Source organism: Pagrus major, chromosome 17 (genome assembly GCF_040436345.1).
Source record: "Pagrus major chromosome 17, Pma_NU_1.0".
NCBI classification, from domain to species: Eukaryota; Metazoa; Chordata; class Actinopteri; order Spariformes; family Sparidae; genus Pagrus; species Pagrus major.
In genome coordinates this window covers 31,199,803-31,224,761 of record NC_133231.1, presented here as the reverse complement: position 1 = coordinate 31,224,761, position 24,959 = coordinate 31,199,803, and the positions used below count along the sequence as shown (strand labels likewise).

At 41.8% G+C, this 24,959-nt stretch overlaps 2 protein-coding genes across 2 annotated transcripts; one reads left to right on the top strand and one right to left on the bottom strand.

Annotated features, from left to right (window-relative positions):
• Positions 1–1,628: 1,628 nt before the first annotated feature.
• Positions 1,629–8,165, bottom strand: LOC141011425 (zinc transporter ZIP1-like). Its single transcript, XM_073484579.1, has 4 exons — positions 8,042–8,165; positions 6,754–7,044; positions 5,984–6,114; positions 1,629–3,252 (listed from the first exon to the last, which is right to left on the bottom strand). Exons 2-4 carry the CDS (start codon positions 6,953–6,955, stop codon positions 2,524–2,526), a joined length of 1,062 nt encoding a protein of 353 aa, XP_073340680.1. The 5' UTR covers positions 6,956–7,044; positions 8,042–8,165; the 3' UTR covers positions 1,629–2,523.
• A 3,385-nt stretch (positions 8,166–11,550) lies between these two features.
• Positions 11,551–20,636, top strand: LOC141012622 (cyclic AMP-responsive element-binding protein 3-like protein 4). The gene is made up of 10 exons (XM_073486147.1): positions 11,551–11,760; positions 14,951–15,097; positions 15,174–15,447; positions 15,722–15,846; positions 15,937–16,026; positions 16,166–16,272; positions 16,520–16,588; positions 17,176–17,260; positions 17,723–17,819; positions 17,968–20,636. The coding sequence occupies exons 2-10, from the start codon at positions 14,954–14,956 to the stop codon at positions 18,321–18,323; spliced, it is 1,347 nt and encodes a 448-aa protein (XP_073342248.1). The 5' UTR covers positions 11,551–11,760; positions 14,951–14,953; the 3' UTR covers positions 18,324–20,636.
• Positions 20,637–24,959: the final 4,323 nt, after the last annotated feature.

Sequence of the window (24,959 nt, the reverse complement as noted above, 5' to 3'; positions counted from 1 at the left end):
AATTTACTCGATTACTCTGGGCCTAGAATACTGAGGTACTTGTATTTGAATATTTTCATTTTCTGCTCCTTCATACTTCCACTCCACAACGTTTATTTAGTAACTAGTTACTTTGCAAATGAAGACTTTAGGAACTATAATGAGCATACAGTGTAACATGTAACACATTGTTATACAGTAAATTAAACCACCCAACAGTGTAAGCGAATGTTACTAAGTACATTTACTCAAGTACTGTCCTTGATACTTTGCGAACCAACTTTACTTGAGTATTTCCATTTAATGCTACTTTAGACTTTCACTACCTTCAGAGGGAAATATTGTAGCCTACTTTTTACTCTATTACATTTATCAGTTACCTGTAGTTACTTTGCAGGCTGAGGTTTAAAAAACACTTTTTACTCAACTACATTTTGATAAATTCAGTAACTAGTTACATTGCAGATTACATGCTGCATCAGAGCCAAAGTGAAGCATTTATAAATAAATACATTTTATTTTTATATTAAAGTATATTTACTCGATTACTCCAGGCCTACCATTTTGAGGTACTTGTACTTTAATATTTAACATGTTCTGCTTTCTGCTTCCACTCCACTACATTTACTTGATAACTTTAGTTACTAGTTACTTTACATGCTGCAACCTCCTTCACTGGAGAAGACAGCAGCTGTTTGGACTCAAACCATCGCGGCCACAGCAACATCACCAGACTCCCTTACAGATCGTCTGATTTTAAGAGTTGTTGCATTGTGAGGAGAAACTGAACCAGCTTTGTGAAACGTCTTCAGCGAATTTTAACTCATCGGAGACGTCTTGTAAATTCGGCATCGAGTACAAAACATTAAGATGTTTCTTTCCTTGTAAAAAGTGTCAGTTTGTCGCGGCATCGCTGTAAAAGTCTGCTAGCTTTTCGTGTTTAAGGTGGATTCCTGTGAATTATAATTTATGGTTTTAATTTTGAAATTGTAACTAGTAATAATCATTATAAATAATCATTAGTTTACTGAAGACTGTAATCTGGTTTAAAAGAATAAAGTAAAGTGAGTATTTTAACATTTATAGTTATGATAACAAACAATATTAAAATATGTGTCTGGAGCTAAAAACAGAGAAGAAAGTGTTTTACTGCACAGAAAGACAATAAAAAAGGAATAATAAAACTATAATAAAAATAATAACTGTAAACCAGCAGTTAGCATTTGTTTCACTTCTCTGGTTATTGGAGTATTTTTACACTTTTTATAAGCAGTTTCTACATAACTGAATATTCTGTCACCACGGTGACACTAAAGTCTGGAAATTCATGATTATTTCCCCTTTTTATTTTTAAATGACAAAAAATACAACATTACATTTCCTGTCTGTATCTCAGTTGCACTTCTTGCTACAGTTTCATGAAAATAATATATAAATAAATATGAAATTATAGTTTTTTTGTCAGCGTACATTCCAGCTGGTTATTTTTTAACTTATGAAGAAATTACATCTAATATTATTTCACTTACAGATAAAAACACCAGGCGGCTGTTTTCTGAATAATTTCTGGCCTCAGGATTTAATAAAACCTGAAAAATAAACCCTCAAAACTTTTCATCCCAGCAACAAATAAAGAATCTGAGTCAGTGTTTGATCTGGAAAACTAATCTGTGTTTAATTCGATCTTTCACGTTTCATCACAATATAAAATATAACACAGACTTCACACATTCAGCACGATGATTAAAATACCGCAGAGACTTTAGTGTTAATTACAAAAATACATTTCTACAACACGTCATTCTCAAGAGGACACGTCTTTCTGCTCCAGTTAAAACAAGTTGAATGAAGTCAAAAATAAATCAAAGCTGGTCTTTAAAAGGCGATACGAGGTTTCCCCCCCACCACGCTGACATTTCAGTGTCGGTTGTGTAGTAAATTCCCTCCGACTGAACAACAACAGCCGCCTCATTGTGTTTGCTCAGCGCAGCGTCTCCCTGCAGAGACTCGGCTCCATAAAAGACTTCTGTTCAGTGAAAGGAGGAAAAATCTGGAGTTTGTCCCGTTGAACTGAACACAAAGTGTTTTCTGTTTCTGCCAGAAGGAGAAAAAAAAGACATCACATCTTCTCACGTCAGGACACAATCACACAATCACACAGCTACACAATCACACAATCACACAATCACACTGCTATACAATCACACAATAACACAGCTACACAATCACACAATCACACAGCTACACAATCACAAAATCACACAATCACACAGCTACACAATCACACATGACACGTTTTTGTTTTCTGTTGCAAATGTTTTTTGGAATTAACTTAAAAATCTGATGTTGTGTTGATGGACAGGTGGTCACGTGTCACATGTGGGGGGGGGGGGGGAAGAAGAAGAAGAAGAAGAAGAAGAAGAAGAAGCAGAAGAAGAAGAAGCAGTAACCAGATAAATATGACAGAGCGACTCTCTCGTTACCATGAACTCTTAATGTGTGACCTCTGATCCACGCTGGCTATAAACATGTGAACTTTTGGTTTCATGACAGACTTTCTCCCCAAATGTCTGTTTCCATGGTTACAGTTTGATGAAGAGCACGGCGGGTGACGACAGCGAAGCCGACCAGCAGCATGACCACCTTGGGGATGCGGTTCCTGGTGGAGCGGAGCTCGTGCGGCAGGATCTCCATGAAGGTGATGTAGATGAAGGTTCCTGTGGCCAGCCCCTCCAGCGTGCAGCGGGCCAGCTGGTGCTGAGGGGACGCCTTGGTCTCCGTGAGGCCCATCCCCACGCCGATGCCCAGTGGGGACATGACAGCGAAGAGCAGCAGGCAGCCGACCACCACCGACCGCCGCAGCCGGCCCTGGGACAGCTTGAACGCCAGGCTGAAGGAAATGATGCTCTTGTGCATCATCAGCGCCAGGCAGATCTCCAGCACCTGCTTCCCCTCCTCCAGGAGCCCCACCGCCAAACCCTCAAACACCGAGTGCAGCGACAGCGAGAAGACCAGGATGAAGGCGCGCAGGGCGGACTGCGAGCCAAAGTCCACGTGGAAGTGGCTGCCGTTGGACTCCTCTGACTCGCGTCGGCGATGGGAGTGATGCCGACCGTTCCTGTCGTTGGCCTGGACGCTGGAGTCCACCAGCAGAGCCCGGCGCTCCTCCACGTGAGGGGGGGACTGGTCTTTGAAGGCCAGGACGACCTGCTCCAGGACCAGGACCAGGAAGAAGCCCATGGCCATGATGAACTCAGGCAGAGGGAACTGGAGCTGCGAGGAGGGAAGAAGAAGAAACCGTTCAGGTGCAGAAAATAAAATCATTATAAATGATTTTACAAGTGCTTAAAGACAAACAACTCAAACAGACTGAAAGGAGTTGTGCATTGACCCCAAAACGACAGAGATGTTCTTCACTACTGGAACGTGACACACTCTTATTCAGGCTCTCTGGAAATATGACACACTTTGGTTTTAATTTCTGACTGAGTCAAAGATCGATCTGCTGTCAACATCTCGATGAACACAGGACGACAAAGTGCTGAAGGGTGGAAACCAGCGGATGTGGAGAAGATTGAAATCAGAGATAAAGACGAAGAAAAAAACCCTCACAGAGCGACTCAGAGTCAGAGTGACGCGTCGACTTGGTTCTTCAAATATGAAGATGAGGAGCGACATGCTAAAGGACACGTTAGCAGGCGGATGCTATCGCCTTGTTAGCTAACGAAATGTTTGGTCGTTACGTGAGCGATGAAACTACAAAGCACAGAACCTCCGTCCGTCTGTCTGTTACTCTCATATCTCAAGAACCGTTGGTCCGATCTGCTTCACACTTGGCAGGTTTGCCGCTGAGGACTAAAGGATGTGCAGTGTCGAATTTGACACCTGAAATATGAATAACATTGAACTGGAGTTGAGATTTTGAGTTTCTGTCAACATCACTATGCTAACTAACGTTAGCCTCAAGGGCTACTATGTAGCATTGCTTGGCAGCACCGTCAGCTGCTCCAGGACGCCTCTCTCATTGGTTGTTGTGGTCCGGCTCAGAAGGTACTGATGTAATCATGCAGATATTAAATCATGAAAATGAAACAGTTTAGTTTCACTTTGTTAAAGTGAGAGAAAAATCATGATTTAGGTTAAATGGTAAAAATCTAAATGTAATCTTTAGGATTTGTGTACATGGGCACAACATTTTCCATTTTAAAGTCGAGCTGAGTGTCACGACAAAAACAAATAATTGGTAACAGTCGTGATCAGAACTGTGATTCAGCGCATTTGCAACATTTGTCTCAGTTGAAGTTTTACCACAAGCGTGCGACACAAAACCTCTTCCTGTTGATGGTCAGCGCGGCACGCTGCCAACAGCTTGTCAGGCTGGTGTAGAGATGCACTGACTGAATAAAAAAGCCACATCGCTGGTGTGAAAGTGAAACACACCTGCTGCTAAACATCATGAAAAGCTTTGATATCAACCGATATGCACAAAGATCACAACGCCAGCATTTTGTAGAAGGTGGGTGAACGAATGAAAGGTGTTAACACGGCCGCACGCAAACAGGAATATTCAATTTTATTTTTCTATTTTGTCTTTTTTCTGAATGAGAGATGAATATTTTGGTCACCAGGACTGAACCAACAACACAGGACAACGTGCCACAAAACCAAAACTACAAGAAGCTAAAAGAACCGTGCGGCACCACGAACACGTTTCTCTACGTGGATCATTAACACGTCGTCCAATAATCAGCCAGAAAACTTCTCATGCTGTTTCCTGTTAAAAGCATTTTAATGTCTCAGCGCCAGAAAACAACGAGAGCTGGGAGGCAGCAAACCACACAACAAACTGCGTGTGTGTGTGTGTAGTGCGAGAGGCAGGAAGTGTGGGAAGAAAGAGGAGAGCCAGGGTCACACACACACACACACACACACACACACACACACACACACACACACACACAGTGTTACCACGGTATTTGTGTTGAGGTTAATTCAACCGTATGTGTGACGGAGGAGAGCGATTCCTGTTAAACACCCCCTTCACACACACACACACACACACACACACACACTAGGTTTCCCAGCAGTGTCTTTGACCTTCAGCTGCCCTCCTCCTCCTCCTCCTCTGACACAATCTGACAGTTTGAAGCTGTTTAAAAACACAAACTTCACATTAGCGGAGCTCCACTTTTCCTCCAGCGCCACCAGCAGATAAGACAGAATCACAGCAGCTCAGAGATCAATCTGAGGTGTTTCCAGGCGAGACAGGCAGAAAAGTCCTGCTCCTGCTACAGAAACAGTCACAGCATCCTGCTGAACAACTGACGGAGCCGGAGACGCGATTTAAAACGGAAAAACAACCAAAACTCCATTAAAACTTTGCAGAATCAGCTGTTAGCACTTCCTGTTAGCAGTGAACCTGTGGATGTACAGACAACTGTCACTGGATCACTGTGATACTGAAGGAAACTTAAAAACATGATTTTAATTAGAAGTTATTCAAATAAAACAAAGAAAAAGAAACAATCTGATGAGTGGCTAATGTTAATAAATAAAGATTAGAGCTGCGGTGATTAGTCGATTATTCAATTCCTCTTCAATTATTAGATTAATCACCAGCTATTCTGATAATCGATTAATTGTTTTGAGTCCGTTTTGAGTCCAGATCTTCTGATTTCAGCCTCTCATGTGAATATTTTCTGGTTTCTTTGCTGCTCTTTGACAGTAAACTTAACACCTCTGAAGACGTCAGTGATCAGCACTTTTCTGGTCCAAACAACTGATCAGTTAATTGAGAAAATGATCTGCACATTAATCAATAATGAAAATAAGTGTAAGTTACAGCTCGTGTAAAGACGTGAGTGTTTATGAATCAGACGTTTTGTTTGTAGTTCCTTCTGTCAGCTCAGCGTTGCGTCGGTTTACGACAGTCTGACATGTGACTGACGGCCCGCGAGCTCATGATGCTGTGTGTAGTCCAAAGTCTGGACTTGTGGGATCTTACTGTGACTCCTGCGTTGCTGAAGGCCTCGTTGATGCCCTGCAGGTAGTCCGGCAGCAGGCCCAGCAGACAGGTGGCCAAGAAAACTCCTCCAGAAAAACAGCTGATCAAACTCAGCAGCCGGCGCCGCGACTCTGCAAGAACAACGACAGATCAACGAGACTGGAGCGCTGCACAGGAAGTGACCGTGGGCCTCACAGGAAAGTGTCCTCATGTCCTGACGTGAAGTTCAGAAACTCGTCCTGTCATGTCTGTGTGTGGGATGTACAGCAGACTGCCTGTATCCATGACAACGGCCGTCTCACTTTACTTGTCACCAGCGAGCATCTGTTTTTAACTTTAATCATGTTGGTGGAGTTTATACCCATGAAGACACAAGCCGGGAAATGTAAAGCCAACATGCTAACATCAGTGTGAGCTTCTCTAACAGAGTAACACCAATGAACCCATCTCCATCTTCAAACAGACCTGACAACATTTAGTGGCAGTTATTTTGAATTTATATTTGTTTATTTTATATATTTCTATTTTAGCACAGGGTCTAACTCCTCTAACTCCTTATATGTGTTTCCTCATTTATGAAAACTCTGTAATATCTTGACTTGTATCCTGAGATAAGATGAGCAGAAATGTTTCTGTAACACCAAAAATGCTGAACATCATCCTGAACTGAACCAGACTGGACTCCAGACTGAGGATGTTTCTGTACGGAGGCCCCAGAGGCACAAATACAGTTCGTCCGGACCTGGTCCTGACTGCACCTGGGTTCTTACCTGGGTCAGCACAGCAGGACCCCGCTCCCCGGACGATGCAGAGCGGAGCGAGTCCAAACAGCAGTGTGATGGACAGCAGGACCACCAGCGCTCCCAGTTTGATCTCCAGGGCGGGAACGTCGGCCGGGTTGACCCGCAGCTCTGCCGCTTCCCTCCCAGGAGACATGAGGACGGAGGAGGAGACTCTCCCCCCGACGAACATCTTGAATGTGGATTATCTTCACCTCCTGATCAGGTAGCAAAGAAGAGGAGCTCTCAAACAGCCGCCATGGATCCTCACAGGAGCCGAGTCTGTCACACAGATCACACAGTCAGGTTTAATCACGCTGACCTCCGGGTCAGGACCACATCATGAAGTCGATGGTTAACTGAGGCTAATGAAAAAAAAGGTCATTATACATGAAACCTGTTGACAAAAATGTTTAATTTAATATTAATATAAAATATGACGAGGACTTAAAATCCAAAAATAAAGAGGTCTGTCTCATTCAACCAGACAGGAGGACAATTCAGCATTGATTTTGAGTCGATGGGTCACATGACCTGGAAGCTGCTGAAAAAAATGCAGATTTTTAATTTAAAATATTCACAGAAAACAAGAGAAGCACTAAAATACAATATAAACAGGTGTGTCCTAATCATCTACATTATTAATACAATTCGGCATTGGTTCGGAGTCACTGGGTCACATGACCTGGAAGCTGCTGAAGGAAGTGTAATTATTTTCTATTATTTCTGTAGAGTCTATTAAACTATTTAATTTTTAACCATCATTCTCAGTAAAAGTAAAACTTCAGTCATCTGTTAATGGACCGTCAGTGAAGCCCAGCTGGTTCAGAGGTGAGTTAATAAAGCAGCCTGACACCAGCTGCTGTTACAGCTGCTAATAACCATGATAATAACAACAACAACAACAACAACAACAATAACAATAATAACAATAATAATAATAATAATAATAATAATAATAAGACAAACAGGTCAGAAATCAGCTTTAACTCTTTCCTCAGCCTTTAATCATGTTCTGCTTCTACAGAGAGAAACTAAGCAGAGTTTTAATTGTAACTTCTGACTGGATGAAGTGACCCTAACAGAACCCATCAGAACCAGGACCACTGAGCACAAGCAGCAGGTAAACAGCAGGTAAACAGCAGGTAAACAGCAGGTAAACACAGTGACCCGCCTCTGGAGCAGCAGCTGGAACAAACAGCTCGTGTGATGGAAACTTTGACGGAACTTGAGACCATCTGTGTTTTTATTTCCGCTCGGTAATAAATCTGAGTCGTACCTGAATCCGGGTCCAGCAGCAGCTCTCTCGGAACCTCTCAGCAGAAACGGACTGAATAAAAGTCCAGTCTGGAGTTTTCTCAGCTCGGTGTGGTTCCGTTAATGTACCATGCTGTCCGGGAAGTGGTGAGTCAGTTCCCATCAGCTGATCCCGCTTCATGACGGAGCTGCCAGGCACAGCGCAGCACTTCCTGTTTTCAAAATAAAAGCCGGTTGAGAAGAGGCTGAGGGTTGCGCTCACCTGCTACTAGTACTTAGTTACATTACACCTTTTGTTGGCAGTATGTGAGGACAGTGTTCCCAAACAAGGGGTTATATTTATATATTTATTTATTTATTTTTCAAAAAACTTGGAAACTACTGGATCATTTGACTTCTTTAGGCCTCTAAAATACTTCAAATTAAACAATCTAAAGCAACAGTGAGGAGAAGAGTCTATATTTGATTACATGCCCATAACTCATGTCCACAAAGGTCCTAACCTGTGATGAGAGTTCATGAGTAAAATACAGCTTCACTGAGGGACACGGTGCTTATTTACTGTCAACAAAATGACAATCCATGCTTTTATTTTGATGGTAGAGTCTCTTGTCTTCCGGTGGTATTGTGTCTGACTTCACATCTGCAGCTGGGAGGAGGATCCATCCAGCTGCTGAACAGACTGTGACTGTTTCATCACTTATTACTGTAATAACAAAGAGTCAGAGGTCAACATGAGGCCGATGAATGGATGAGTGTTAGAAACCGTCAGTTTCAGGCTGAACACTGGTTTTCTGCTCATGTTTTTTATGTTATTGGCAGATTTTTAGGGACTGAAAAACAACCTGTGACCCTGAAACCAAACTGAAACGATTAATTTTACACCTCAGATTACGACACAGTGTCGAGCAATTCAACATGTTCAAACACGAAGTTGCACAAATCATTCAAACACCAGTTAAAGAACCTGATCTTCAAGTTTCAGCGGCCAAAGGTCAAAGTCAACACAAACATAAACGTTCGGTCTCTCTCAGCGCTGAGTTTTACAGCGAATGTTAAATTTTGCAATCCTTTATTCAGATGTTGACCTCTGGAAACAACGTGAGAACTCTTCTTAAAATCCTTTCAGGTCAATAACAGATCACAACTCTCTCTAAACTCTTCCCAAAGACGTCTCAAAGCCCCTCAAGAACCCAAAGCGTCCCTCACTTTTTGAATCCCGTCAACAAACTGCAGATGAACCACAACAGAGTTGTTTGGAGTCCTTTGAGAACATCTTCAGCCAAGTCAAGAACCTTGAAACCCGTCCTTCAATTACATTTGAAATCAAACCATAAAAAGCCTTGAGAACGACCGAGAAGACCCTTGAGAATATGTGACGAACACTTGAGAGTTCGTAGTGGACCCTTAAATACCTAACCCTCAAGAACAGCTCAAGCTCAATCAGGAACCCTGAAACCCTGTTCTTTGTCTGTCCGTGACGAACACCTCAGAGTCCATGGTAGGCTTTTAAATCAAGAACAGCTCAAGCTCAATCAGGAACCATGAAACACTTATCTTTGAATACAATGGAACTCAAACAACCACTAATCTCCTTTAAGAGCCACCAAGAAGACCCTCCAGGATCTGTGACGAACGCTCAAGAGTTCATAGGCTCTTAAATACCGTAGGAACCCTTCAGGAACACCTTCAACCCGATCAAGAACCCTGAGACCCTGTCCTGGTGGTCCTTCAATGACCCAGCTAGTAAAAGTAAAAGAACCCCTGACATCTCCCAGAACTCCTCAAAACCCCCCAAACACTCTGTCTGAACCCAGAAACCCAATGAAGAAGCCCCGAAACATTTCCAAGGAACCACAAAATCTTCCACGAATCCCTAAAGTTGCAAAAGACCATTAACCTTAGGATCCTTCCCAACCTGGTTCAGGATCTTCTGATCTTCATTAATGTAATGAGTCATAGAGAAGGCTGAAAGTACCAAATGTTCAAACACGATCACATTAAAGACACTGAAATCATATAATTAACTAAAAACTGGTGAATGGATATTTTGAATTTAAGGAAATCTGTCTGGATAATCTTTGTATTTGGTGGTGAAGCAGTAATAAAACCAGAATCAGTGAACAGACACTGTGAACGAACAAGGCATCATGTGAGATCATTAACTGTGAAGCTTTATCTTCAAAACCTGCAATAAAAACTTTATTAGAAGAGAAACTGCTCAGTGGCAGCTGTGTCACATGCAGAGGATAAAACAGAGTTCATGTGCTGGTTTGGTGAATAAACATGCAGCTGATATTCACTTCTGAGGTTTGTTATAAATAATAAAATCTGTCTGTTTCACTCTATTTACTCCACGACCCTCCGAGTTTTCATTTACAGGCAAAATGCTTCACATTTAAAGCAAAGACTTAAAAGCCTGAGACCCTCGACAAGAACAGTTACAGACACCAGGAACTCCCTGAAGAGCCCGACAGCAACACCTGCACCTGATTTAGTAGATGAATCAGATCACACACATAAATAACAATCGGAGACATTTTCTTATTTATGACAGATTTAACATTAATCTTATCAGAATCACGTCACTGACCTAGTCGTGCAAATCCCAGGGATGCTTCATGATTGACAGGTGCCCCGCCCCTTTCTGTGACATCATCCTATTAAAAAAGTGCTGTTGACTACATTTTGTTAGAAAAGATAATAAAACTTGAGCGTGTTCAGTCCCACGTGTACAATTAAGTGTCCCAGATTACCCGAATTCACCATGTGCAGCGCGACAGATATGATGTTTTTTACACAAATAAATAAATATATTCATGTATAACATTTGCCGGATGAACAAGAAAGCCCAAATAATTAAGAATGTGTTGTAGACAGCGTTTCACAGAGTTTATACAGCTCCTGCTTACGCAACAAGTCTCTAAACTGAGCGTTTTGTAACGGAGTCTGGTGACTGTCTTCACTTTTCTTTCTGTTTACTGGATTTGTAAACTTTGAATTGTATTTTGATTCATTTGAAAGGTGTTAAATAAATAAAGTTTGTTGATTGATTGAAGTGCTTTACAAGTGAAAAAAAGGTATGAAAACAGATTTAGAGACTAATGCACAGCAATTACAATGAAATGAATAGTTAAAATAATAAAAGATAAAAAATAGAAGATAAAAACAAGCAAAACAAATAATGATAGAAATAAGATAAAAATACTTCATGTAAAATTTTATTTAAAATGTTTATAAAATATGATATAAGAATAAGAACAATAAGAACAACAGTGAAATGTAAATACAAATATATATAAACATAAATAATAACCAAAATAATCTGTAAAGAAATAAAGTCCTAATCATTTTTATCGATCATTCTTGACCGCGCTACTGCTTCAGTACAGCAGGGGGCGGTGTTGAGCTCCACCTGTGATGTCAGACAGCAGCAGAAGAAGAAGACGCAGCTGAGAACGAGGAAAGAGAAGAAGAAGAAGTGGAGGCGGAAGCTGAGTCGCTGGTGCTGGACGCGGAGCTGCCAGCTGGACTTTTTATTGACTGGACCGACGGAAGGCAGCGTGCGGTGCCTGTCAGTGTCCCCGGTGCCGCTGCAGCCGCGGACGGGCCGCTCGGTGATGAAGAACCGGAGGGCCTGAACCCGGAAGAAGAAGAAGAAGAAGAAGAAGCAGAAGAAGAAGAAGAAGAAGAAGAAGAAGAAGAAGAAGAAGAAGAAGAAGAAGAAGAAGAATCAGCTCAGTGAGTGTTCACATTAATCTGCTGTTGCTCCTGTTGATCCGGCTGAACCAGGATCAGGCCTGAGCCCTGACACAGCTAACAACTGACATTAACTAGCGTTAACTAACACTAACTCACACTAACTAACATCAACTCACACTAACTAACATTAACTCACATTAACTATCATTAACTCACATTAGCTCACACTAACTAACACTAACATCAACTATCATTAACTATCATTAACTCATACTAACTATCATTAACTCACATTAACTAACATTAACTTAACTAACTCACACTAACTAACATCAACTCACATTAACTCACACTAACTAACATCAACTATCATTAACTATCATTAACTCACACTAACTAACATCAACTATCATTAACTATCATTAACTCATACTAACTATCATTAACTAACATTAACTGACATTAACTATCATTAACTCATACTAACTATCATTAACTAACATTAACTCATACTTACTATCATTAACTCACATTAACTGCAGTTGTTGTGAAGTATTTGACTCGAGTTTTAATGTCTTTATACTTTCTCTGCCTTCCAGAGGAACCATTACTGTACTTTTTACTCGATTACGTTTATGTTACCTGTAGTTACTTTATAGATAAGAGATAAAAAATGTAAAAAACATAACATATAATATAAGACTTTGTTTTACAGGAAATTAAACCACCCAACAGTAAAAGCAGTGATGGAGTATAATTAAGTACATCTACTCAATTACTCTACTTTATTAGACCTACAATTTTGAGGCACCTTTGATTTCTGGTCCTTAATACTCCCACTCCACTACATTTTGGAGACTAATATTGTACTTTTTACTCGTCTATATTGATGTGTTAACTTTAGTTACTAGTTACTAAAGTTACTAGTTACTAGTCAGGCTGATAATCGCAAAAAAGAAGGATATATGGCACAAAAGAAGCTCGTCTGCCAGCATTGTGCAACCAAAACAGGAAGAGGCATTGTTTTCCCCGGTCACTATCCTCAGGTAACAGCGAACACCTGGAATAACCGTGGAAACTTTACACTGCAAAGGTAAAAAGGAGCCGGTGGAGTGAAGGAGAGTGATAGAAACTGAAGTTTAACAAGAGTGAACGGACGGCGTTCACTGGATGGAGACGCTCCGGTGTCGTGTCAAAACCTGCCGACTGATTAATACAACCGGCTGCATTAATCTGACTTTTCGCAGCACTCAGATCAGCCAACAGTAATTTTCGCTTTAAGCACAATTAATATCAGTTACTTTCACTTTTACCAAAGGTTTATTTTAACACGATGTCTTTAACCCAAGTCTGACTTTTAGGTACTTTTTACAACGCCACGTGTGGGGATGAATAAAATGAGCCAGCAATGATATTATCATGTTACCAGGATCATATTTCTTTCTTTGTTTTTTAATATATGAAAATACACAAATAAAAGTTTTGGTAGGTGAATTCTTTTCAGTCTGAGAGAAATATAATTCACCTACCAAAACTTTTCTCCTCGATCTTTTTCACATTTATTTATTTTTTAAAGGGACATAAGAACATAATAATGCTGTGAACACCGTAAAGTACGGAAGCCCTGAGAGGCAAGTGAGAAAATAATTGTGGTCATCCGTCTTCTGATTTAATTTGTGTTTATGACATATACCTTTTCTTTCACCTGTTCCTTTGAGTCATGAACACGGGAGAGAAAACAGTTTAGATCAGACCGCGAAAATGGACCTCAGGGCTTCCGTACATTTCTGTTACTGATCGGTAATATATATTTGATAAGAGAATATTAGCTGATGTATCAGTCGGGCTCTTTGTGTTTCTCCATGTAAAATCTTTATAACGTTCTGATGGAGTGTGAACTATTATTACATTTTATTATATTATCAGGATTTTTAAGTCTTTGATGGGACATTTTGTAACGCAGGAGATTAATGAAGAGACACAGAAGAAGAAGATTTGTGATTGTGACTGTCGAGTCGAGTTTGAAGTTTGTCGGCCTCGTTTAACTGAAGTCGTTGAAAACTTCAGTGTTCCTTTATTATTCAGTCCCTGTGAAGCCAGAGAAACGGAGGTGAAGGTGGAGCAAGATGGAAACACGTTTTAGCAGCTTATCAGGTTTCTATTCAGTCAGACAGGCCAAGTGTGTGTGTGTGTGTGTGGGTGTGTGTGTTTGTGGGGTGTGTGTCTACCAGGATATCCTCCTCCAGTGTTGTGTCACCTGCTTTATCAGGATCTCCACGCTCTCTTTGTTCTGCTCTTTACTTTCTCAAGCTTCACTTTCACGCGTCACACGTGCAGCTGATGATTGTTTTCGTTCTGGATTCACCAGCTGATTATTGTCTCCATGAATCCACCGACTGTTTGGTGAAAATAGTGAGAAATGTGGCGACAGTGAGCCCAAAGTGACACCTTCACAATGTTCGTTCCCTTATTGGGAAATTAATATTATTGGTTATACGTCAGAATCTGTTAAAATTCTAGCTGATAAATGGACCTTTAGGATCTTTCAATGACGTAACAAGCCCGACATCAATACATTCGGATACAGGAGGCAGCAACGTGTTTCTATAGAAGTGAGTTGCATTTTGTCAATAAAATATGGAAGAAGAAGAAGGAGAAGGAAAAGGAGGAGGAGGAGAAGAAGAAGGAGAAGGAGGAAAAGGAGGAGAAGGAGGAGGAGGAGAGAACCAAACAATATTAAATAATCTGTTTTTGCTCACTATAGCTGAGCCTTGCTCAAAGGCTTCAAGTCAGGAACTTTATTTTGAAATACAAGAATATGAAATGATCAGTTATCTCATCGATGTCGGCCATGAGATGCAGGTGATTATCAGGATTAAAACAACTGTTTTGTTTGTCCCTAATTCAAATGATTTAAAGAAAAAGCAGCAAATCTTCACATCTGTGAAGCTGCAACCATCAAATATTGTTGCCGGAAAAATGTCTGAAAAAACATTAAAATAGTTCAAACAATCGACCGATTGATTTATTGACTGATCGTTTCAGCTGAACTTGCACAAACAGTTTGATTTATAACAAACATCAGAGTTTATAAACTGAACTAAATGTAGTGAAGTAAAACGTACAGTATTTCCCTCTGAGATGTAACAGAGTAGAAGTACCTCACATTTATCCTTCAGTGCAGTACTTGAGTAAATGTACTTCCTCCGTCTGTGTGAATGTGTTTCAGGCGATGGACGCAGAGAGCGGCGAGCTGTTTCTGGGCGGCGGCGTGGCGGCGGACAGCTGGCAGCTCGACGCTCCGCTGTCCTGCTCTGACCTCGTCTTCTGCGGCTCAGAGAAACCCCTGCAGGACTGGGCGCTGGACCCCGGCTGTGTGAGTGTACCTGACTGTATGTGGTACAGGTGAGGTCACCTGATGCAGTGAGTCTGACCCTGTGACTGTGTCTCAGACGCTGAACGACAGCGAGCCCGAGGACGTCCTCCACGGCGTCGACCCGAACGAGGTGTTTCCCAACGGGCCGCCTGCCGACCTCTCGTCCGAGAGCGACAGCGGCATCTCTGAGGATCCTGTGGTGGAGAGTCCCGTCACCATGGTGACAGCTGTGACCATGGCGACCACCCAGCCGACCCCGGCGACCATCTACCAGGTGGTTTATGACATCAGCGGCCTGAGCGGCGTGAAGACTGAACCTGGACAAGAGAACGTGATCTCCATAGAGCTTGGTGAGTGTTGGTGATGGTTTCTGTCGTCAACGTTGATTTAAGGTTTCACAAAGTTTGTTGAGTTTCTCCTCATGAAACAACTCTTAAAATCACAACATTTGTTAAGGGAGTCTGGTGATGCTGTGGTCACTAGTTCAATGGTTCACAACCAGGAGAAGTAGAGAGGAAACAACCCTGACTTCGCTCAGCTGGATTCATTCATCATTGATTTTTATTCCAAACGTGGACAGCTTGATCGTAACCTTTCCATGATGTCATTTCCTGTCCTGTCCAGATGATTGGAGCTCTCAGATGTTGTTTTCAGACTCGTGCGTCGTCAACGAGCTGCCCGTGCTTCCTGCCGCTCGCCTCGACGGCAGCTCTACCCTCTTCAACCCTCCGAGTCCTGACGATGATCCGGTGAGAGTTTTGTTTTCTTACTCTACTTCCTGCTGACGGTCGAGAGTTGAGGTTTGACCTGGAGGACTCACTCTTCTTCTACTGTTGCAGCTGTACTCAGACCTCCAGCTGACCGAGGAGGAGCAGAAGCTGCTGAATCAGGAAGGAGTTTCTCTGCCCAACAACCTTCCTCTCACCAAGGTCAGACTGCTGAAACTCTGAAACACCTCAGATCTGTTTGCTGTCCCTGTAGATCTCACAGTATAAAAAATGTCACCTGGACATGAGGGGGTGAACACAGTAGAGACTGATGTCGATCATAATGAAACTTTATCTGCAGGCTGAAGAAAGAATCCTGAAGAGAGTTCGGAGAAAAATCCGCAACAAGCAGTCGGCTCAGGACAGCCGGCGGAGGAGGAAGGAGTACATCGACGGGCTGGAGGGCAGGTACACAAACGGACCGACCGATGGTTCTGGTTTCTTTAATTTTCAGACTTTCTCAATCTGCTGTGGTTGTATATAGAATATCAGCTTCTTACAATTCTTTAAGTCATCTTGGACTTGCGAGGGGCATTTTTTCACTATTTTATCACGTCGACAATGAATCGATTAATCAGGAAAATGATTGGCAAATAAATTAATAATGAAAAGTGTGTGTGTGTGTGTGTGTGTGTGTGTGTGTGTGTGTGAACAGGGCAGCAGCCTGCTCGGCTCAGAACAAGGAGCTGCAGAGGACGGTGGAGCAGCTGGAGAAACGCAACATGTACGACCACTTTTATTATTATTATTATTCTCAGTTATTGGCTGTTTACTGATCGGATAAAGACGACTGGATTCACAGGAGGAAGTGATGAGTCACAGTTATTGAACAGCTTTGGTTAGTGTTCATAGAAAAGTCTTCAGGTACGTCAGTAAAATCATAAACACTGCTCAGAGATCGATCCAGTGTTTCCAGCAGCAGAGGGCGCTGTTGTCGTCTTCTTCTTCATGTTGCCGTCTTCTTTCTGTAGTCTTCCTCAGACACCATTTCAAACCTCCCCCTTGTAGTCCATAATGATGACGATGAATTTATTTTACTACCAGACTTCCAGAATTAACATCTCAGCAGCATCAGCTCAGAATGATCCTGACTGCTGACTGTTGTTCTGTTCTTCTGATTTGTTGAGATTAGCTCAGATTTTAAACATTATTCCGTACTGGGCTTTTTGTGATGTAAATACAAACTGGAGAAACTTGAAGATCCCGAGGCGACTCTGTTAGTTTCACTGTGAAGACGCAGAGCTCCATGTTTTCTTTGACATTTTCTGAGGTCAGATTTCTGTTAAAAGTCGATGTGTCGATGTCGTTCAGGTCTCTGCTGGCTCAGCTGCGACAGCTTCAGTCTCTGATCAAGCAGACGGTCAGTAAAGGAGCCCAGACCAGCACCTGCTTACTGGTACGAAACATACACTGTGTGTGTGTGTGTGTGTGTGTGTGTGTGTGTGTGTGTGTGTCATTAACATGTATTTAATTCTGTTCCAAGTTTTCATGTTTTGGTAAAAATAGTAAAATTAGTAAAAATATGAGCAGGGTTTGGTTCATGATGTCTGTTTTTAGCTCCCAGCAGCTGATTCTGAGGCGTTATTTGCGTTACCACGCTCCCGTTTCAATTGATTGATTAGTTGTCAGCTATTAAATGAATCAACAACTATTTTAATAATTCACTCGAGGATTTTTTACAAAACAAAAGTCAAAATTCTCAGATTCCAGTGAAAATGTGGATATTTAGCTGTTTTGTCTGAACTCAGATGTTCAGTTGAAGGTGATGTTGATGTCATTCATTGTGAAATACACAACCTGAGTTTGCGTCAGACGTCATGAACACGCAGACAGAGATGAACTGTGTCTGTGTCCTCAGATCATCCTGGTCTCTCTGGGTCTGATCATCATGCCGAGTTTCAGTCCGTTCAGCCGCCGCTCGTCTGCAGACGACGACGACTACAGACCAACAGGAGGTCAGTCGCTCTGACATCACTTCCTGTTTTTCCAGTTGCATTTAATCCAGCGATGTTAGCGTCACATCAGCTGGTGGTGAATTTAATATGTTGTGGTTGATTCGATGATACAGAAGCAGAGTAAAAATCTCTTCTTCTATCATTCTAGTTATTTCCAGAAACATCCTGACAGACCCCTCCTCCTCCCGGCCCGCAGCAGATGATGCCGACAGTCCGCCGGTCCAGTCCGACTCCTCGTCACCGCCGTCTGAACTCACTAAATCTGAACTCAGCCAATCAGGACCTGGCCAATCAGGACCTGCTGATGGCACTGACATCCTCCAGGAACCAATAGAAACCCCTGAAAACACAGGCTTCGATGGGACGGCCTCAGAGGGGAGCCAATCGGGGAACAGCTCAGCTGTTGTTGCCGGGCAGGATGAGCAGCTGCCGCTGGGTCTGAGGTCAACGGCGGGGACAGGAAGCCACGATCCTGCTAAACCCGCCCACGCTGACGAGATGTAGGCCGACCGTTTCCTCGGTCGTTTCGGGACACGTGATTGGTTGCTGAGTTGGTCTCGGTGATGAGCTGTCGATGTGACCGGCAGTGGACGCTCTGATCGATCGCTGCTGATCAGAATCAGCTTTGGTTTGTCATGGATTAATTGATCGGTGGTGGTTTTAAAGACATTGGCCATGATTTTATTTTAAAGGAATAGTTTGACATTTTTTAGATGACAAATTTAAAACCACTCTTACGTCTGTATGATCGTTAGCTTGGTTTCATTTTTTGGAAACAGGAAACAGCTCGCCTGCCTCTGTCCGCCGACCAACCAAGTTATCTCTTGTTCGGTTAAACTAGTGTAAAAATGACACGTTGTAGTTTTTCTTGGCCATGCTAACAGTTTCTCTTTGTTTGCAGTCTTTGTGCTAAGCTATGCTAACTGTCTCTTGTTTGCCGTTCACAAACATGAGAGTGAAAACCATCTTTTCATCCAAAGCTCATGAAAATGAAAATAGATTTGTCTGTTTCAAACGTTAGCACCGATGTCAAGCAATACAACCACTAGAGGGCGCCGCTCAGAGTCAAAACAGTCCACACGGCCCTCCACTTTTCCCTCGCCACTGTCCAATCTCCTCCCAGCTCTTCTGTAGTATCTGTCTGTTTAAAACTCGTATAACCTCTCCTCAAAAAGTTACAGCATTTTTAAATGTCCTGTGGTCCTGACTCGCTTCAACTACATCGCTACACTGCCCCCCCACGACTCATGGAGGTACTGCTCCATTGGTCCGTATCTGTAAGCTTTCAGAAAACGTGCAGAAATACAGATGAAGTGAACGGACGGAAGACTTCATCCGTATCTAACATTGAGCATAAACGAGCCTTAACGGGCATTTCTGCATTACCACGCTCGTGTTTCCACCCGCTGCGACACGGTGCGTCTCAGAAGAGGCGGAGAAAACACGCCAAGTTTATTTTTGACGGAAGCAGACAGAAGCTGCACAGAGCAGATCGAGTCTGACAGGAAGTCAGACAGCACAATGGCAAAGTGCATTTTCAAAATAAAACACCCTGTGCAGCACAACAAAGTCAGAAATTACAACTATAAACACTAAAAGAAGAAACCATTTTACTACGTTTCCTTCTCAACCACAGGAGAGGCACAAAAATGACAAATAGACACAATCTGAGCACCTCGACAGTATCAGGCAGGCACGAACACTCCCGGTGGGATATGAACACAGAAACACTCCTGGATTAGCTGCTGTAGATTAATTGTATATTGATCTAAGACTCAGCTGATCACACAGGAGGAGAGTATACCTCCACATGGACTCCACTGTTAGCATGCTACAAGCTAACAAAGCTATCAGAGAATTTATTTGTTCTTTGCTTTCTAAGATTAAAAAAAGGCTTTGTTTTACGGTTTATTCAGAGTTTTGTAGACCCACATCTAAATTAAACTGATTCCTGTGAGGCCGGTGGATCCAGTTAGTGTAACCGACCCTTCAGAGGTTCGATCCTGTAGAACAGAGAATCCGATCACCTGAGATGGATCCATAATTTGGGATATTGTAGGATTTGTTAGTTTTCTTTTACCCTCACAGAGATCTTATCTGTTCTGACTTGAGTTAACCAAAAAATGGTCATGAAATCCCTCCGGCTCTTTGACATTTCATTGATAAAATGGGGGAAATAGTTGTTGTTGTTGTGTTTTTGTCTTATTTTTACGCTGATGCGTTAATTTTTCACTTTTTTCAGCCGTTAATTTTAAAGGCCCAGTTCACGCTGGTGTAACGTTGTGCGATCACCCAACACCACCTGCTGACCTCTGACCTCTGACCTTAAATCTGCTTCTCAGCCTGTGAGGCCTTTTTCATCCCTTATAGTTAAAGGAACAGTTCACCCAAAAATGAAAACTCAATCATAACCTCCTCCTGATGATATAAAGTCAGGTGAAGTCTCGTAGTCCACAGAACATTTCTGGAGCTTCACAGTAAAACAGAGTCGCAGCGTTCTGCTGAACAACTGAAGCAGCTGCAGACATTTTCTTTTTCTTTCGATCGACTCATTGATTAATGGACTAATTGTTGCAGCTCTAATCAGCAGGCCTGTTTCTTGCTATATGCAGACTATGCGGTTGTAACGGACCCCTGGAGCCAACAGGGGGCGCCCATAAACTGTCGTAGTGATGATCTGTTTTATGTGTTACATTTATTGTTTTTTTGAGGGGAAAGGGATATTTTCTATTTTTATTTTACTCTGCTTTTCTTTTCTTTTTTTTTAAAAAAAAAAAAATCCTAATATTTAAAATAAACATTTTAAGGAAAATGTTGCATCTGTGTCTTTTCTGCATATTTCATTTTTATAATGCAATTTGTTAAATGTTAGTTTCACTGAAGTAAAGTTGTGAATGCAGGACTTTTAATTGTAGTGGAGTATTAACACCGAGTGTTACTTAAATAAAGGATGAGTCTGGAAAATAATTCATAATGTTGAAATATAACAAATATTAATACCAACAACATCAGCAGTAATAATACAAAGAGTGAGCGACCGATGGGAGGAGGGAGGTGAGCTGCAGACTGGAAGGATGACATCAAACAGCTGTGATGACTACTAACACCCACCGCTCATTACCAGTAACCACACACACACACACACACACACACACACACACACACACACACACACACACACACATACACACACGTCAGCTGCTCAATGTCAGCTAATAAAACAGCTTCAGCAGAGAAAAACATGTTTAACCTCTCTGACCCACCAGAGATCGATCACACAGAACACAAACAACCGTCTTCAAACGCTGATCTTCATCATCATTACATCATCATCATCTTCATCATCATCGTCGCCATCATCACAGCCTCTGAAGGTTGGACTGTAGTCGAGCACATACTGTACAAAAAATCATGAGATTTATTACATTTATAAAATGTGACATAAATTAATGTTTAAATGTTTCATTTCTATTGTATGAATTAATTTTGTCATTTTCTAAATTTCCTTTTTTAATTTATTTCAGAAGCAAACTAAGTAATTTCATTTTATGTTTCAGTTTATAAGACATTTCTACATTTATTTTTAATGTTGGTTTTAGTGCATTTAATGACATATTCATTCAGTTGATGAGACATTTTGTATTTTTGATTTTGGCAGTCTGTGTGCACTGTATATATATATAAATATACATATATATATATATTAACATGTATTACAAATGGGTGTAAATACCCATCTTGGTCATAATCTGTATGTTAAAGGTGAATATAGTCTTTATAATCTTTATTTCATTTTTGTGTCATTATGTTTTTGTCATCACCTTTTCGCTCTGCTCATGACTATTGAACTGATGTAACAAGTGAATTTGTCTCGTCTTGTTTCTCAGACGTCCATCAGGCACCGAGTCGCTCTGAATTCTCATTTTTGTCTAAGTTAACTTCTGACATCAGCGTCGGCTCTGCAGCGTCTTCTGAAGGTGTTGAAGAGACTTAATGACTCACATCAAAACATTTAAACTCCTGTTGGTCTGTTGGTAATGAATGTTGTTGAGCAGCAAAAATAGTAAATAAAAAATGACAATAACACATTTTGTCTCTGCTTTTTCAAGAGACCAAACCTCTGCTGACATTTAAATGAGTTTTGTAGAAAACAACATGTTGAACCAGCACACAGACCTGATTTACAGACCTCTCCTCCAGTTCAGGAGATATCTGAACCGGGATCCTCTGGAGAAAAATGTAAATGCGACCTGCTGAGCTTTCACTTATAAAAACAGAGTTAATCAGTCAGAGCGAGCGGCCTGTTCCTCTGCACATGGTGAGCAAACCCACAGCTTTTTGAATATTTAGATCCTTTTCTGATGAATAATTGACAACAAGAGCCTGAAGGGGGCCACTTCCACTTCCTGTTGAAATGGCACCGATCCACAGAGGAGCAAAATACAGCAAACACAGTTCTTCTGCTGATTAAAGATGGATGGATGATGGAGGGACAGACTGCTGTCGATCACAGAGGACAGAGAGGCTTAATTATCCTTCATCAGTTCCCTTTAATTACATCTAATCTGCAGCCTGGTCTCACAGCAACATTATGACTGCACAAAACTAAATGACATGGTTTAGTCTGACGTAGCTGTTGGATCAGAAATATACGTTTATACAGACATTCACAGGAAAAATTAACCTTCAAGGAGCAGTTTATCTAAAACTGTAAACCCAGTCATCATCTCCTCCCTCCATGATGATATAAAGTCAGGCTCAGTCATCATCTCCTCCTGATGATATAAAGTCAGGCTCAGCCATCATCTCCTCCTGATGATATAAAGTCAGGCTCAGCCATCATCTCCTCCTGATGATATAAAGTCAGGCTCAGTCATCATCTCCTCCTGATGATATAAAGTCAGGCTCAGCCATCATCTCCTCCTGATGATATAAAGTCAGGCTCAGCCATCATCTCCTCCTGATGATATAAAGTCAGGTGAAGTCTCGTAGTCCACAGAACATTTCTGGAGCTTCACAGTAAAACAGAGTTGCAGCATTCTGCTAAACACCTGAAGTAGCTGGAGACTTGATTAAAACGGAGAAACAACCAAAAAAACATTAAAATGTCTCCATGTCTGCTGTAATCACAGTCTGCAGAAGCCCCGAGATCCCAAATTTGCACCCTCAATACATGCCAGAGGTCGACAGTATCATTTAAAAAGAAAAAGAAAAAGAAAAAAAAGTCATGTCTTTATTGTTTACTGCTTTTGGCAGTTTAAGTCCTCCACACGTTATGATACCCTTAAAAATACCCTTATTTAATTCTTAATTAACTTTAATTCAAGGCAGCCAGAGAGATCTTCATCGTCTTCTTAACGCTTTAACTTAATGCCTAAGAAGCACCTTCATTTTACAAACTGCTCAATCAGTAAACTCAATGAGACGTGTGTGACTTTGCCCTTTAATTCCCGCATTAATTTGACATTTTTGGTAAATGGATTATTTTCCTGGTATGACTCACTTCATTAATAATCTGTTATATGGGAAATAGTTTCCAGTTAAAACAAAGAAAGCGACGGATGTTTACAGTAAATCCTGTCGTGTTTCCATCATGTTTCCAGCCGCCTGGAACCAAATCCATTATTGATGTTTGTCTTCCACTCTGCAGTTTTCCAGCCGGTCCTGCGTCGACGCTTTACTGCTGTTGAGATCTCCCCTGAGTGACACATCATGTCCCAACACCATGAAGTCATCCAGCAGTTTATACGCTTTAAATTTTCATGTTTGGTTCCCGGTGAAGATATTTTAATAATGCTACATTTAGGAAGATGTTTACAGCCATAAACAGCACACGTGAAATCCCTGTTTTCACATGTAAAATGCACCTGAGACAAACACTTTCATCATATTTAGGACACACACAGTGAGAGCTGTGTGTTGTCTTACATCACCAGGACTCACTGTTCTCTCCGAGGACAGGAAATAACACAGAAAATGAACCAATTACATCAGTTTCTGTATGTATATTAAACCACAGACAACTCAATCTCCCTCCCTCCAGTCTCTCTAACATCACTTCAGTTTGTCTCATCTGTTGAAATAAATGTCTCAAAAGTATCTTCTGAATAATAAACATTCATATTTTTTTTTACCCAGCAACTGTATATGTAACACATTTATGATCCTAATGGGTAAAAGCTAGTTTGGTTTTCCTGGAGCGCACTTCAGAGAAGAGTGGAAATCATCGCTGACGGGTAACAGCACATGAGTGCACGTGGAGGGTTTACATGACGGATACATAGGAGACGCTGACTCCCACTCTTAGTTAAGCTAATGGCTTTCCTCTGCATCCCAACGCCTACAGGATCACTGCTCCTGACGGGAGGCTGTCAGGACGCAGAGCGCTGCTGTCGCCTCCGTTAGATCTGGATTAAATCCCGTCGAACCTTTTCTCAGTCACGGTTTGAATAGTTTGCCTGAAGCTGACACTTCACTCAGAAATGTGTTTTTTTAATGAGACTGACTCTCCAGCTTCACTCTCAGAAATAGATCTTCCTCTCCAGCACTTTCTACCTGATGTATCTTCTTCCTCTGAGCCACACTGCTGTTCCTTCATCACCATGAACACACACCGCCCTGCTGCCACAGACACTCACTAAAGAGCTCCCAATGTGGATTCATCCACCGCTGAAAATAGTCCCCAACAAGTGCACTATTTCTGTTTGTTTGATTGTTAACAGCGAGCAGCTGTTTAAAGACAAAACGATACATTTGTGAGGTGTTTTTTAAGATCTTCAGGAGGAACATTTGGGCTTGTTGCTGCAGACAGGAAGACAGTCTCATCCTGTGGTTCCCCACTCGTCCACCAGATGCCCTCAGAGGTTTCTGCCCTTCACCTGCTGCTGCTCTTCACTGCACACCTGTCCCAGATTCCCTCATTGAGCCCCAGATTGTTGATGCTGCTGCTGCATGCTAATGTGCTTCAGCAGCTCCTGCCCGTCGCTCCTGTTCCTGTCCCTGCTCTGCCTGTTAACACTGGTGTTGACCTGCTGCCAGTTAGACAGTCTCTGTTCAGACAAGGTCCCTGTAATTCAACCGCTGAGGAGGTTTTTGGACATTCTTCAGTAGTTTAGGTGCTTCTAGTTGTCACTGAGGAGG

Excerpts from the sequence above, each read along its gene's own strand:
- LOC141012622 (XM_073486147.1), top strand. The coding sequence starts at position 14,954 with ATGGACGCAGAGAGCGGCGAGCTGTTTCTGGGCGGCGGCGTGGCGGCG. Across the intron at positions 15,448-15,721 it reads CGTGATCTCCATAGAGCTTG|ATGATTGGAGCTCTCAGATG; the intron begins GTGAGTGTTGGT and ends TGTCCTGTCCAG. Across the intron at positions 16,027-16,165 it reads ACAACCTTCCTCTCACCAAG|GCTGAAGAAAGAATCCTGAA; the intron begins GTCAGACTGCTG and ends CTTTATCTGCAG.
- LOC141011425 (XM_073484579.1), bottom strand. The coding sequence starts at position 6,955 with ATGTTCGTCGGGGGGAGAGTCTCCTCCTCCGTCCTCATGTCTCCTGGG. Across the intron at positions 6,115-6,753 it reads GTCCTGCTGTGCTGACCCAG|AGTCGCGGCGCCGGCTGCTG; the intron begins GTAAGAACCCAG and ends TTGTTCTTGCAG. Across the intron at positions 3,253-5,983 it reads TCAGCAACGCAGGAGTCACA|CTCCAGTTCCCTCTGCCTGA; the intron begins GTAAGATCCCAC and ends CCCTCCTCGCAG.